Source organism: Lethenteron reissneri, chromosome 45 (assembly GCF_015708825.2).
Source record: "Lethenteron reissneri isolate LAM-NWPU_2019-01 chromosome 45, ASM1570882v1, whole genome shotgun sequence".
NCBI classification, from domain to species: Eukaryota; Metazoa; Chordata; class Hyperoartia; order Petromyzontiformes; family Petromyzontidae; genus Lethenteron; species Lethenteron reissneri.
In genome coordinates, this window is record NC_083823.1 from 8439023 (window position 1) to 8456417 (window position 17395).

The following is a 17395-nucleotide window of genomic DNA, read 5'->3' on the forward strand; positions in this document are numbered from 1 at the left end:
CGACTCGCTGATGGGTGACTCAGCTGATGGGTGAATGGATGGATTAATATATTGATGGGTGATTTGGCTGATGGATGTCTCGGCTACTGGTGACAGCACGGAAGCCAATTAAGGCCGCGTCTCTGGGTGTGTAAAAAGACGTTTCGGCTTCGTTGCCGAGGAAAATAAAAATCTAAAGTTATTGGCCAGCGCTTCGTCATGGCGACGTTGCTCTGACGTCAAATTTTTACGGTCTCCATTTGTGAACAATTAAACACGACGATGTAACGGCAACAGGGCTCACCCGCGACTTTAGAGTCCTATTTGTATGATCAGCAAAGCTCGATCTCGTGATGAATGATCCGAGAGACACGCCGATCGTCGGCGCATATCTAGAGGAGTGAAACACATTCGCGTTGTAGTTCATCGGATTTCTCGGGTGGAAACAAAAAAATAAATATTCTCACTCTGACAATGACACTGTGGGTTATGGGCCCCGCAGACACGGCTGCGCTCTCCCAGCTCTCCCCGGGTAGCGAGTCGAGCGCCTTTCTCCGGCTGGGCCCCAGTCCTTCACGTCACCGCGTGGCGAGGCACGATGGCCGTGGAATCATTGCCACGTGCGATAACCGAGCTCGCTGTGATGTGATTAGAATCCATTACGGGGCATTGTCCCCGACTTCGCGTCACTCTATTGTCGCGCTCATATAAATAGTATCGTAACCAATATTGATTCTCGGCGTTTGCACAATAAACGCGTCTCCGTCGCAAACACCATTTCCATACAAATGCGATTTTGCGGCATTAAAGGTGCCTAGCGTCTCCGATTCCACTGCTACCATTACCGTGGCAATCACACCATTAAAGATAAGCTGAATTACTGCGCATTTGTATGCTAATTCACTTTGGTCCTATTCAGCAGTGTGTAAAATTAGATAATGCATTTAGGTCCATTTGCCATTATAAAAGGGGACGCGCTTCCTCGTTTACCGACTGCCGCTCGCTCGAAACAAAACTCCGACCGCTGGCGATGCCCCGCAGGCCAAGAGTGACGACACCACGGACGGTGTCGACCGAGCGAGTCACCCGCTGGGTCCTCCACCACCTCCAGCCACGTCTACCAAAAACCCCCTGGCGAGAATCACCATCGCAAGGCCCACGACAATCGTGAGATGGGTGGCGGTAGAGCTCGCAGCTCGCAATCTTTGAGGTTGCGAGTTCAAGTCCTGCCCTGGGGTTGACTCAGCCCATCATCTCTCCCTCCGGTGTTGATGCATCGAGGAGGAGCACTTTGCGTCGGTGACGGTGCACGAGCTCCGGGTGGAGGAGGCGACCCAGTGCGTGTTGAGTAACTCGCGGTAAGAGGGGGGGGGGTCGACTCATTGAACATTCATGGACCAAACAGAGGAATGCAGGAGTCTCCTGCAAAGTAGTTTCAAGAGCGAGCGAGGCTTTTGTCGATGAACAATGACGATGGCGGTGTTCGTGGTATGGGCACGTTCTCCGCCAGACGGGCGCGCGCACGCTGCCCCTTGCAGCTTGCCTGGCCGAATCGCTTCGAGGGCCTCCGGCGCCCCCGAAACCCTCCCGCAGGAGCGCCCCGTTGCTGCCTCTCGCCCCCCGGGACTGCACGACCCGAGCCGCAGTTTGTGGCCTCCTCCGCAAACACCGGAGCGCGGAGCCGCTGGAACGCGCTGCACCTGCGGCCCTCTCGTGTCTGCCGGCGCGGGTGTTTTGTCGTTCATTAACTCGAGCGCTTATTGAGTAATTTAATTAAGAGCATTAACAGGCGAGACGACGTGGAGCGAATGGGGGCGGAAGGGGGGGGGGGGGCCTGCAGCCCATCTGGCGCGGAGTCCCCCTGTACGCGGCCCGCTTCGCTCGCCAGCGACTCCCGCCCGACACGGACGACTCTCAGAGCGCCGCCGCGGTCGATGGCTTCTCCAGACTCGTTTGTGCACGGGGGGTCCTGACACACCGCAGTGCTTGTCCGGTGACACGAATGAGCGGTTTCCTCCACGTGGGTATAAAACCGGAAGCGACGTGGAGATGACCCCCACACGCGCACCCGAGGGGGCTGACGCTCCGACGTATCCGCACGCACGGAGAGATTCAATAATCTATCGCTGTATCGCCACCTCCCGGGCAAAGATGTCCCGGACACTTGCCGCGTTGCGCAGCCGTGGCCCGCGGCGCGTCGCGCGCCACATCCCGTGACGGATTTCGCGCAGCGGCGCCGTGCCGATGGAGGAACATCTGCGGACATCTGTGAAAAAGAGCTTCATAGCTCGTCGGATTTTCTCCAGAGTATGAAGACGCACTCTGGTGGTGGGAGCTGCGCGTCGAGGGGCTGCTGAGTCTCTGCCGTCAACACTCACCACAAACACTCACCACAACCACCACTCACCACAACCACTCACCATAGCCACCACTCACCACATTCACCACTCACCACAAACACTCACCACATTCACCACTCACCACAACCACTCACCACAACCACCACTCACCACAACCACTCACCATAGCCACCACTCACCATAGCCACCACTCACCATAGCCACCACTTACCACAACCACTCACCACAACCACTCACCACAACCACTCACCATAGCCATCACTCACCACATTCACCACTCACCACAGCCACTCACCATAGCTACCACTCACCATAGCTACCACTCACCACTACCACTCACCACAACCACTCACCATAGCCACCACTCACCACATTCACCACTCACCACAATCACTCACCAGAGCCACCACTCACCACAACCACTCACCATAGCCACCACTCACCACATTCACCACTCACCACAACCACTCACCATAGCCACCACTCACCACTACCACTCACCACAGCCACTCACCATAGCCACCACTCACCACATTCACCACTCACCACAATCACTCACCATAGCCACCACTCACCATAGCTACCACTCACCACTACCACTCACCACAATCACTCACCATAGCCACCACTCACCACATTCATCACTCACCACAATCACTCACCATAGCCACCACTCACCACAACCACTCACCATAGCCACCACTCACCACATTCACCACTCACCACAACCACTCACCATAGCCACCACTCACCACTACCACTCACCACAACCACTCACCACAACCACTCACCACAACCACTCACCACAATCACTCACCATAGCCACCACTCACCACATTCATCACTCACCACAATCACTCACCATAGCCACCACTCACCACAACCACTCACCATAGCCACCACTCACCACATTCACCACTCACCACAACCACTCACCATAGCCACCACTCACCACAACCACTCACCACAACCACTCACCACAATCACTCACCATAGCCACCGCTCACCATAGCCACCACTCACCACATTCACCACTCACCACAATCACTCACCACAACCACTCACCACAACTACTCACCATAGCCACCACTCACCACAACCACTCACCATAGCCACCACTCACCATAGCCACCACTCACCACAATCACTCACCATAGCCACCACTCACCACTACCACTCACCACAACCACTCACCACAACCACTCACCATAGCCATCACTCACCACATTCACCACTCACCACAGCCACTCACCATAGCTACCACTCACCATAGCTACCACTCACCACTACCACTCACCACAACCACTCACCATAGCCACCACTCACCACATTCACCACTCACCACAATCACTCACCAGAGCCACCACTCACCACAACCACTCACCATAGCCACCACTCACCACATTCACCACTCACCACAACCACTCACCATAGCCACCACTCACCACTACCACTCACCACAGCCACTCACCATAGCCACCACTCACCACATTCACCACTCACCACAATCACTCACCATAGCCACCACTCACCATAGCTACCACTCACCACTACCACTCACCACAATCACTCACCATAGCCACCACTCACCACATTCATCACTCACCACAATCACTCACCATAGCCACCACTCACCACAACCACTCACCATAGCCACCACTCACCACATTCACCACTCACCACAACCACTCACCATAGCCACCACTCACCACATTCATCACTCACCACAATCACTCACCATAGCCACCACTCACCACAACCACTCACCATAGCCACCACTCACCACATTCACCACTCACCACAACCACTCACCATAGCCACCACTCACCACTACCACTCACCACAACCACTCACCACAACCACTCACCACAACCACTCACCACAATCACTCACCATAGCCACCGCTCACCATAGCCACCACTCACCACATTCACCACTCACCACAATCACTCACCACAACCACTCACCACAACTACTCACCATAGCCACCACTCACCACAACCACTCACCATAGCCACCACTCACCATAGCCACCACTCACCACAATCACTCACCATAGCCACCACTCACCACTACCACTCACCACAACCACTCACCACAACCACTCACCACAACCACTCACCACAATCACTCACCATAGCCACCACTCACCATAACCACCACTCACCACTACCACTCACCACAACCACTCACCACAACCACTCACCACAACCACTCACCACAATCACTCACCATAGCCACCACTCACCATAGCCACCACTCACCACTACCACTCACCACAACCACTCACCACAACCACTCACCATAGCCACCACTCACCACAACCACTCACCATAGCCACCACTCACCATAGCTACCACTCACCACTACCACTCACCACAACCACTCACCATAGCCACCACTCACCACATTCACCACTCACCACAACCACTCACCATAGCCACCACTCACCATAGCCACCACTCACCATAGCCACCACTCACCACTATCACTCACCACAACCACTCACCACAACCACTCACCATAGCCACCACTCACCACAACCACTCACCACAACCACTCACAATAGCCACCACTCACCACATTCACCACTCACCACAACCACTCACCACAACCACTCACCATAGCCACCACTCACCACATTCACCACTCACCACAACCACTCACCACATTCACCACTCACCACAACCACTCACCACATTCACCACTCACCATAGCCACCACTCACCACATTCACCACTCACCACAATCACTCACCACAACCACTCACCATAGCCACCACTCACCACAACCACTCACCATAGCCACCACTCACCACATTCACCACTCACCACTACCACTCACCACAACCACTCACCACATTCACCACTCACCACAACCACTCACCACATTCACAACTCACCATAGCCACCACTCACCACATTCACCACTCACCACAACCACTCACCATAGCCACCACTCACCACATTCACCACTCACCACAACCACTCACCACAACCACTCACCACATTCACCACTCACCACAACCACTCACCACATTCACCACTCACCATAGGCACCACTCACCACATTCACCACTCACCACAATCACTCACCACAACCACTCACCATAGCCACCACTCACCACAACCACTCACCATAGCCACCACTCACCACATTCACCACTCACCACTACCACTCACCACAACCACTCACCACATTCACCACTCACCACAACCACTCACCACATTCACAACTCACCATAGCCACCACTCACCACATTCACCACTCACCACAACCACTCACCATAGCCACCACTCGCCACATTCACCACTCACCACAACCAATCACCATGGTGATGGTCGTGTTAATGATGATGGTGGTGATGGTGGTATTAATAATTGTGGTGCTATCAATGATGATAGTGATGGTGGTATTAATAATTGTGGTGCTATCAATGATGATGGTGATATCCTAATGATGATGACGGTGGTGATGGTGGTATTAATAATGGTGTTATCAATGATGATGGTGATGTTGGTATACATGATGGTGGTGGTGGTGATAGTGATGGTATTAATGATGGTGTCGGTGGTGATAGTGGTATTAATGATGATGGTGGTATTAATAATGATGGTTTTATCAATGCTGATGTTGGTATCCATGATGATGGTGGTGGTGTTGGTATTAATGGTTGATAGTGTACAGGCTGTGTGCAGCAGTGGGAATGATCCGTGGACTCCACGTGCAACCGAGGTCAAGGGGGGCGCGGGTGGTACCAGCCCCCCCACTCACGGGGGGGGGGGGGGTGGTAGAGGGGGGGTGCAGAGAGCCAGAGCAGAGACCCCCATACGAGAGCACACCGTGTCATCATCATCACTCACACTCGGTGCAGCGTGTAACGGGCGTTCGGAGTTCGTGTTTCAAGTGCCGTGCCTCCGCCCTGAGTCCGTTCGCCACCCCTCTCACCAAGGTCACCCTGCAGGGCTAACTACAGGGGTTGCCACCATCTCAACTCAATTACCACCACTCCTCTCTCTCTCGCCTCTCTCGCTCGCTCTATGGCTTCTGCGGGTCCCTCGCCGCCAAAACTCCACGGAAAGCAAAATGTCACCACAAGACTCGAGCGCAGACCCCGAGGAGACCCGGCTGAAATGAATCCCTGGGCACGGGATCATCGCCGCCGAGCGACACAAGCGCCCTTCTCCCCCACGCCAGCGCTCGGCACCTTCCAAGATGAAGAAAACAAAAGAAATCCGCGGAAGCTCCATCCGACACCGCTCTGCAGTTCGCGCACCGTGCCGCTGATGCACACGGGGCGAGCCTGCCCCACTAGCCTCGCCTACCCCCGACTGCTGCTGCTGCTGATGCAGATGCTGCAGCTACTATTGCTGCTACTCCTGTTGCATCTGTTATTGCTGCAGCTGCAGCTGCTGCTAATGCTGCTGATGCAAATGCTGCAGCTATTATTGCTGCTACTCCTGTTGCACCTGTTAATGCTGCAGCTGCTGCTAATGCTGCTGATGCAGATTCTGCAGCTACTATTGCTGCTACTCCTGTTGCAACTGTTAATGGTGCAGCTGCTGCTAATGCTGCTGATGCAGATGCTGCAGCTACTATTGCTGCTACTCCTGTTGCACCAGTTAATGATGCAGCTGCTGCTAATGCTGCTGATGCAGATGCTGCAGCTACTATTGATGCTACTCCTGTTGCAACTCTTAATGATGCTTCTGCTGCAGCTGCTGCTAATGCTGCTGATGAAGCTGCTGCTGATGCGGATTTTGCAGCTACTGCTGTTGCAGGTGCTTCTATGCCTCATGCCGATGCTACTGGTGATGCTGCAGCTTCAATTGCTGCTACTACAGCTGATAATACTGGGTTTTTTTTATACCGCTAAAGCTCTTACCGATGTTGCTGCTGCAGATTATATGAATACTGCAGATACTATTGCTGCTGAAAATGTTACTGTCGCTCATGCTGCTGCTGCTGCTGCTTCTACAGCTGATGCAGTAGCAGCTGTTGCTGCGAACGCTGCTACTTCTGCATATAACAATGCTACTCATGCCGCTGCTACTGCTGCTGCTGCTGCGGCTGCTGCAGTTTGGCTACACGATGAATTTGAGTCCAGCAAACAGCGACACGGGATTCTAACCCCAGCTCCCCATCCCTCACTCCACCCCTTGCAGCACAACAACAACAACATCCACAACAACAACAACAACCACAACAGCAGGTCAGACATCACTCACTCTCCCCCCTTGTACCACAACAACAACATCCACAACAACAGTCCACACATCACTCACTCTCCCCCTTGCAGCACAACAACAACAACATCCACAACAACAATCCACACATACCTCACTCTCCCCCCTTGTACCACAACAACAACAACATCCACAACAACAACAACATCCACAACAACAGTCCACACATCACTCACTCTACCCCTTACACCACAACAACAACAACATCCACATCAGCAGTCCACACATCCCTCACTCTCCCCCTTGCACCACAACAACAACAACAACATCCACAACAACATCCACAACAACAACAACATCCACAACAACATCCACAACAACATCCACAACAACATCCACAACAACAACAACATCCACAACAACATCCACAACAACATCCACAACAACAACAACATCCACAACAACAACAGCAGCAGCAGTAAAGACATCACACGGTCACGCGCGTTGAGACGACCGGTGACTTTGCCCGCAACTCACGCGCGCCAAAAGGCGCACAAGAGCGCACAGTGGTCGTGTTAAAACACCACCTCTCTCTTGCACTACGGTGACAATAACGCAGCAGCAGCGGCAGCAGTAACAACACAATGCGAATGGAGCACACTGAGACAATGCAGTGCACAGCAAGTGACCAAGTGACTCACTGCGTCACGTGATGGGACACTGGCAACTTGAGATGTGCAATGGGGACAATGTGATTAATTAGCCCATAGTTCTGGGATGAAAAATGCTGTGACAATGAGGTAGCGGTGGTGAAGGTATTGCCGTGGTAACGAGGTAACGGTGGTGAGGGTGTTACCGTGGTAACGAGGTAACGGTGGTGAGGGTGTTGCCGTGGTAACGAGGTAACGGTGGTGAGGGTGTTGCCGTGGTGATGAGGTAACGGTGGTGAGGGTGTTGCCGTGGTAACGAGGTAACGGTGGTGAGTGTGTTGCCGTGGTGGTGAGGTAACGGTGGTGAGGGTGTTGCCGTGGTGATGAGGTAACGGTGGTGAAGGTGTTGCCGTGGTAACGAGGTAACGGTGGTGAGTGTGTTGCCGTGGTGATGAGGTAACGGTGGTGAGGGTGTTGCCGTGGTGATGATGAGGTAACAAGCACAACAACCAATACACACCAACCAAACACAACAGCTTACACACCAATCTACACAACGATCGTACACAACCACACACACAATCACACAACACAGACACACACGCAACGCACACACAGAGACACACACACATACACGCGACGCACACACACAGAGACACACAGACAGACACACACACAGAGACACACACACACAAACACACAAACACACAGAGACACACACACAGAGACACACAGAGATACACACAGCACACACACACACAGAGACACACACACACAAACACACAAACACACAGAGACACACACACACACACACAGAGACACACACAACACACACACACAGAGACACACACAGCACACAGAGACACACAGACACACACACAGCACACACACACAGACACACACAGACACACACAGCACACACACACAGACACACACAAAGACACACAGACACACAGCACACACACACAGACACACACAGAGAGACACAGACACACACACAGCACACACACACAGACACACACAGACACACACAGCACACACACACAGACACACACAGAGACACACAGACACACACACAGCACACACACACAGACACACACAGAGAGACACAGACACACACAGAGAGACACAGACACACACAGACACACACACAGCACACACACACAGACACACACACAGAGACACACACAGCACACAGAGACACACAGACACACACACAGCACACACACACAGACACACACAGAGACACACAGACACACACACAGCACACACACACAGACACACACAGAGAGACACAGACACACACACAGCACACACACACAGAGACACACACACACAAACACACAAACACACAGAGACACACACAGCACACACAGCACACACACACAGCACACACACACAGACACACACAGAGACACACAGACACACAGCACACACACACACAGACACACACAGAGAGACACAGACACACACACAGCACACACACACAGACACACACAGACACACACAGCACACACACACAGACACACACAGAGACACACAGACACACACACAGCACACACACACAGACACACACACAGAGACACAGACACACACAGAGAGACACAGACACACACAGACACACAGAGAGACACAGACACACACAGAGAGACACAGACACACACAGACACACAGAGAGACACAGACACACACAGAGAGACACAGACACACAGCACACACACACAGACACACACAGAGAGACACAGACACACACAGACACACAGAGAGACACAGACACACACAGAGAGAAACAGACACACACAGAGAGACACAGACACACACAGAGAGACACAGAGACACACAGAGAGACACAGAGACACACACAGAGACACAGAGACGCGTGACACACCGCGGAGGGTAATGGACGAGACGTGCGAGGCGAGACGACGCGCACAGAGATGCTACGCGTTCATTTAGACGGCCAAAGTCACAAAGACAAAGATCCCCCGCGTAGCCTCAACAGTCTGTTGAGAGCAAGTGCTATTAGCGAGCACCGATGAAGGTCGGCACGGCACACGAGGGGGTAGGTGGCCAGCGCGATGCCCGGCCGCCTTTGTCTCCCCAGAGGCATCGCACAAGTAAAAAACACACATACATACACGCACACTAACCAACCACACACGCAGAGACACACACTCACACAACTACACACGAATAGACATAAATACACCACACATAGAACACACCCCACCCATACACAACACACACCACCCACACACAACACCCACCAACAACACACACCACCCACACACAACACACACTACCCACACACACTACCCATACACAACACACACCACACACACACAACACCCACACACAACACACACCACACACACACACCACACACACACAACACACACCACACACAACACACACCACACAACACACACCACCCACACACAACACACACCACACACAACACACACCACCCACACACACACCACCCACACACAACACACACCACACAACACACACCACCCACACACAACACACACCACCCACACACAACACACACCACACACACACCACCCACACACAACACACACCACCCACACACAACACACACAACACACACAACACCCCAACACAACACACAACACCCACACACACCACACACAATACACACCACACACACACCACCCAAACACACCACCCACACACAGCACCCACACACCACCCACACACAACACACACCCCAACACAACACACAACACCCACACACACGACCCATACACAACACACACCACACACAACACACACCACCCACACACACCACCCACACACAACACACACCACACACAACACACACCACCCACACACACCACCCACACACAACACACACCACACACAACACACACCACCCACACACACCACCCACACACACCACCCATACACAACACACACCACCCATACACAACACACACCACCCATACACAACACACACAATGCAGAGACTACGTAACACGGTCCGCCGAACATAAATAAAGAAGCTGACTCGCTCACACACACAGCTCAAACACAACAAGGCACACACAATACACACACACCATACACATACACAATACACATAATACATACACAATATGCATACACAATGCACACACACACACAACACACACACACTATACACAATACACACACAACGCACATACACAATGCACACAATACACACAATGCACACACAATACACACACAATACACACACAACAACACACAATGCACACACACAATACACACACTACACACACAATACACACACAATACACACACAGACTACACACACACAATACACACACCGCACACAATACACATACAATATATACACATAATATTCACACAATGCACACACAACACACACAATACACACACAATATAGATACACAATACAGAAAACACACACAATACACAGACACACACAATACACACACAATATACATACACAACACACACAATTCACACACACACAATACACACACACTACACACACACAATACACACACAACACACACAATACACACACACAACACACACGCAATACACACACAATACACACACACTACACACACACAATACACACACAGAATGCGCGTGAACACGATACGGGCTCAGTATCGACTACAACACACAACGCGCGCGAGTGTGTCGCGTACATAGCACACACACACACGTGTACATGACCCGTGTATTCCACACACACACACACACGCGTGTACATGCCCCGTGTATTAATCACACACACACGTCTACATGACCCGTGTATTAATCACACACGCACACACGTGTACATGCCCCGTGTATTAATCACACACACGCACACACACGTGTACATGCGCCGTGCATTAATCACACACACGCACACACACATGTAGATGACCCGTGTATTCCACACACACACACACACGCGTGTACATGCCCCGTGTATTAATCACACACACACACACGTGTACATGCCCCGTGTATGTATTACACACACACACACGTGTACATGCCCCGTGTATGTATTACACACACACGTGTGCATGCCCCGTGTATTAATCACACACACACACACACGTGTACATGCCCCGTATATTAATCACACACACACACGTGTACCTGCCCCGTGTATTAATCACACACACACACACACACGTGTACATGCCCCGTGTATGTATTACACACACGTTGTACATGCCCCGTGTATGTATTACACACACACACACGTGTACATGCCCCGTGTATGTATTACACACACACGCGTGTACATGCCCCGTGTATTAATCACACACACACACGTGTACCTGCCCCGTGTATTAATCACACACACACACACACGTGTACATGCCCCGTGTATGTATTACACACACGTTGTACATGCCCCGTGTATGTATTACACACACACACACGTGTACATGCCCCGTGTATGTATTACACACACACACGTGTACATGCCCCGTGTATGTATTACACACACGTTGTACATGCCCCGTGTATGTATTACACACACACACACGTGTACATGCCCCGTGTATGTATTACACACACACGCGTGTACATGCCCCGTGTATTAATCACACACACACACGTGTACCTGCCCCGTGTATTAATCACACACACACACACACGTGTACATGCCCCGTGTATGTATTACACACACGTTGTACATGCCCCGTGTATGTATTACACACACACACACGTGTACATGCCCCGTGTATGTATTACACACACACACGCGTGTACATGCCCCGTGTATGTATTACACACACACACACGTGTACATGCCCCGTGTATTAATCACACACACACACGTGTACATGCCCCGTGTATGTATTACACACACACACACGTGTACATGCCCCGTGTATGTATTACACACACACGTGTGCATGCCCCGTGTATTAATCACACACACACACACACGTGTACATGCCCCGTATATTAATCACACACACACACGTGTACCTGCCCCGTGTATTAATCACACACACACACACGTGTACATGCCCCGTGTATGTATTACACACACGTTGTACATGCCCCGTGTATGTATTACACACACACACACGTGTACATGCCCCGTGTATGTATTACACACACGTTGTACATGCCCCGTGTATGTATTACACACACACACACGTGTACATGCCCCGTGTATTAATCACACACACACACGTGTACATGCCCCGTGTATGTATTACACACACACACACGTGTACATGCCCCGTGTATGTATTACACACACACGTGTGCATGCCCCGTGTATTAATCACACACACACACACACGTGTACATGCCCCGTATATTAATCACACACACACACGTGTACCTGCCCCGTGTATTAATCACACACACACACACACGTGTACATGCCCCGTGTATGTATTACACACACGTTGTACATGCCCCGTGTATGTATTACACACACACACACGTGTACATGCCCCGTGTATGTATTACACACACGTTGTACATGCCCCGTGTATGTATTACACACACACACACGTGTACATGCCCCGTGTATGTATTACACACACACGTGTGCATGCCCCGTGTATTAATCACACACACACACACACGTGTACATGCCCCGTATATTAATCACACACACACACGTGTACCTGCCCCGTGTATTAATCACACACACACACACACGTGTACATGCCCCGTGTATGTATTACACACACGTTGTACATGCCCCGTGTATGTATTACACACACACACACGTGTACATGCCCCGTGTATGTATTACACACACACACACGTGTACATGCCCCGTGTATGTATTACACACACACGCGTACATGCCCCGTGTATGTATTACACACACACACACACGTGTACATGCCCCGTGTATGTATTACACACACGTTGTACATGCCCCGTGTATGTATTACACACACACACACGTGTACATGCCCCGTGTATGTATTACACACACACACACGTGTACATGCCCCGTGTATGTATTACACACACACGCGTACATGCCCCGTGTATGTATTACACACACACACACACACGTGTACATGCCCCGTGTATGTATTACACACACGTTGTACATGCCCCGTGTATGTATCACACACACACACACGTGTACATGCCCCGTGTATGTATTACACACACGCACACACACGTGTACATGCCCCGTGTATGTATTACACACACACGTGTGCATGCCCCGTGTATTAATCACACACACACACACACGTGTACATGCCCCGTATATTAATCACACACACACACGTGTACCTGCCCCGTGTATTAATCACACACACACACACACACGTGTACATGCCCCGTGTATGTATTACACACACGTTGTACATGCCCCGTGTATGTATTACACACACACACACGTGTACATGCCCCGTGTATGTATTACACACACACACACGTGTACATGCCCCGTGTATGTATTACACACACACACACGTGTACATGCCCCGTGTATGTATTACACACACACACCGTGTACATGCCCCGTGTATGTATTACACACACACACACGTGTACATGCCCCGTGTATGTATTACACACACACACACGTGTACATGCCCCGTGTATGTATTACACACACACACACGTGTACATGCCCCGTGTATGTATCACACACACACACGTGTACATGCCCCGTGTATGTATTACACACACACACACACGTGTACCTGCCCCGTGTATTATCACACACACACACACGTGTACATGCCCCGTGTATGTATTACACACACACACACGTGTACATGCCCCGTGTATGTATCACACACACACACGTGTACATGCCCCGTGTATGTATTACACACACACACACGTGTACCTGCCCCGTGTATTAATCACACACACACACACACGTGTACCTGCCCCGTGTATTAATCACACACACACACACACACGTGTACATGCCCCGTGTATGTATCACACACACACGTGTACATGCCCCGTGTATGTATCACACACACGTGTGCATGCCCCGTGTATGTATCACACACACACGTGTACATGCCCCGTGTATGTATCACACACACGTGTACATGCCCCGTGTATGTATCACACACACACGTGTACATGCCCCGTGTATGTATCACACACACGTGTGCATGCCCCGTGTATGTATCACACACACACGCGCGTGTGTATCATCAGCCACGTGTAGATGGCCCCTGCATGTATCTCTCGCACGTGTACATCGCAGTTGGCTCGCCTATACATCACCTGCGCGCCCATAAATCACACACGAGCGTGGACATCGTGAGCGAGTACACGACACACACGCGTGAACATCACATAGACACGCGTGGACATTATGAGCGTGAACATCGTGAGCGACGTCTACGCGGCACACACGCGTGAACATCACATAGACACGCGTGAACATCACGAGCATGGACATCGTGAACGAGTACACGACACACACGCGTGGACATCACACAGACACGCGTGGACATCACACAGACACGCGTGGACATCACACAGACACGCGTGGACACCATGAACGCGTGCATCGTGAACGACGTCTACGCGACGGACACGCGTGAACATCACACACGCGTGAACATCACACACACACGCGTGAACATCACGCACACGCGCGCGCGTGTCCCTCACCGTCCTCCGTGGGCACGTAGATGTTGAGGTAGAGGCAGTCCTCGTTCATTTCGTGCATGTACGGCGCCACCACGTCCATGTTGGCCGTGAACCACACGGGCAGCATCACCTCGGGGAGCACCCCGCGGATCGTCTGCGGGCACACGGGCGCGAAGTGCGTCGCGTTGCGCACCCCCTGCCACGCCGCGGGGGGCTCGGGGGGCTGGAAGCGCCGCTCGGCGACGGGGGGCGCCGCGTAGGGCACCCCCAGGAACTGATCCACGGGGCCCAGGATCTCGTTGTTGAGCACGATGCGGACGCCGCGCAGCTTGCCGAAGTTGGTGGTGATGGTCGGGTACGTGGACTGCCCGGCGGCGGGGGCGGCCGCGAGCAGCCCCAACAGCAGCAGCAGCAGCTGCAGCAGCGGAGGCAGCAGCAGCAGCGGCGGCCGTGGTGGTGGCAGCCGAGGTGGAGGCAGCCGAGGAGGAGGAGACCCCGTGGGATCCCGAGACTCCCTGCGGCGCGGCGCCTCCCTCCGCGCCTCCGCGCCGCGCATCTTTGCTCGGTGAATGCTTCTCCCTTCCCTCCCTCTCTCCTTCTCCCTCACCCCGGCAGGAAGGCGACGGCGGTGGCGAGCTGAGCTACGGAGCAGCGGCGGCGGCTGCTGCTGCTGCTGCCGCTGCTGCTGCCCGCGGAGGCGCGCTGGGAGGGAGCAGGGAGGTCGCCGAGTGCGGGAGGCGCTCAGCGCTGGTCCCGGCTCCCCGCCCGCCGCGTCGCGTCAGATTGGAGCCTTCGGCGAACAGCGCCGCGCGTTACCGCGCCCGCGTGACGTCACGGGCCGCTCTCTCCGGCTCGCTCACTCGCGGCGCATGATCATCGCCCTGGAACGTCGTCGCCATCATCATCATCGCCGTCGTCGTCGTCATCTACATCATCACCATCAGCCGCAGCATCGCCGGCATCGCGCGCGAAGCCGCCTCCACTCGCCTCGCTCGGATCCCGGCAGCGATGCGCGAATCCGCACTGCCCGGGCTCCCTCCTCCTCTCTCCTCGTCGATCCCCCTTCTCCTCCTCCTCCTCCTCACGGTCTTATTCCTCTTCGCGGTCGTGATCTCCTCCTCGCGATCCTAGCCCTCGTCTCTTCGCGCAGCCGTCGCCAGTCCGGAGAGCCGCTCTCCCGATCCCTTCAAAGCGCGCTGCGCGCTCCTCTGCGCATTAGCATCTCAAAGGGAGCGAGAGCGGCGCTCCTCACGAGGGAGAACTGGTGAAGAGATGCCCCCTCCTCCTCCTCTCTCCCCTCCCCCTCTCCCTCGCCGTCTCTAGCTCTGACAAGGAGGCGCAGCGTCATTGGCTCAGAAGGGGAAGAGACGGTGGGCCGCCTTTCGGATCCCGGTCCCCGCATCTCGCGCGCGGTCTCGGCTGCATCTCGCGTGCGGGGGGCCCGTAGCGAGACCCGGTCCCCTGTGCTGGACCCAGGGCCAGGGAGGTCTCCACACGTGCGAGGCGTCTTGCGGATTTTCGGCTACGTGGATCAGCTGTCCCCGGGGTCACAGGTGTCGAGAAGGACAAACTCTCACGGGACGAGCCGGTTCCTTACGACAACGACGAGCAACACAAATAT

General features: G+C 53.2%; 1 protein-coding gene across 4 annotated transcripts in view; it reads right to left on the reverse strand.

The window, feature by feature from the left end:
• Positions 1 to 17059, reverse strand: part of LOC133353782 (neuroligin-4, X-linked-like) — a 198707-nt gene extending 181648 nt beyond the window's left edge. For 3 of the 4 annotated variants that reach the window (XM_061570180.1, XM_061570179.1, XM_061570178.1), the window contains exon 1: positions 15796 to 17058. In XM_061570180.1, coding sequence (XP_061426164.1) covers positions 15796 to 16330 — 535 coding nt within the window. In that variant the 5' untranslated portion in view covers positions 16331 to 17058. Of the gene's footprint in view, positions 1 to 15795 lie in introns of all 4 variants that reach the window. The other variant, XM_061570181.1, reaches the window with a different exon arrangement.
• Between the last annotated feature and the right edge of the window lie 336 nt (positions 17060 to 17395).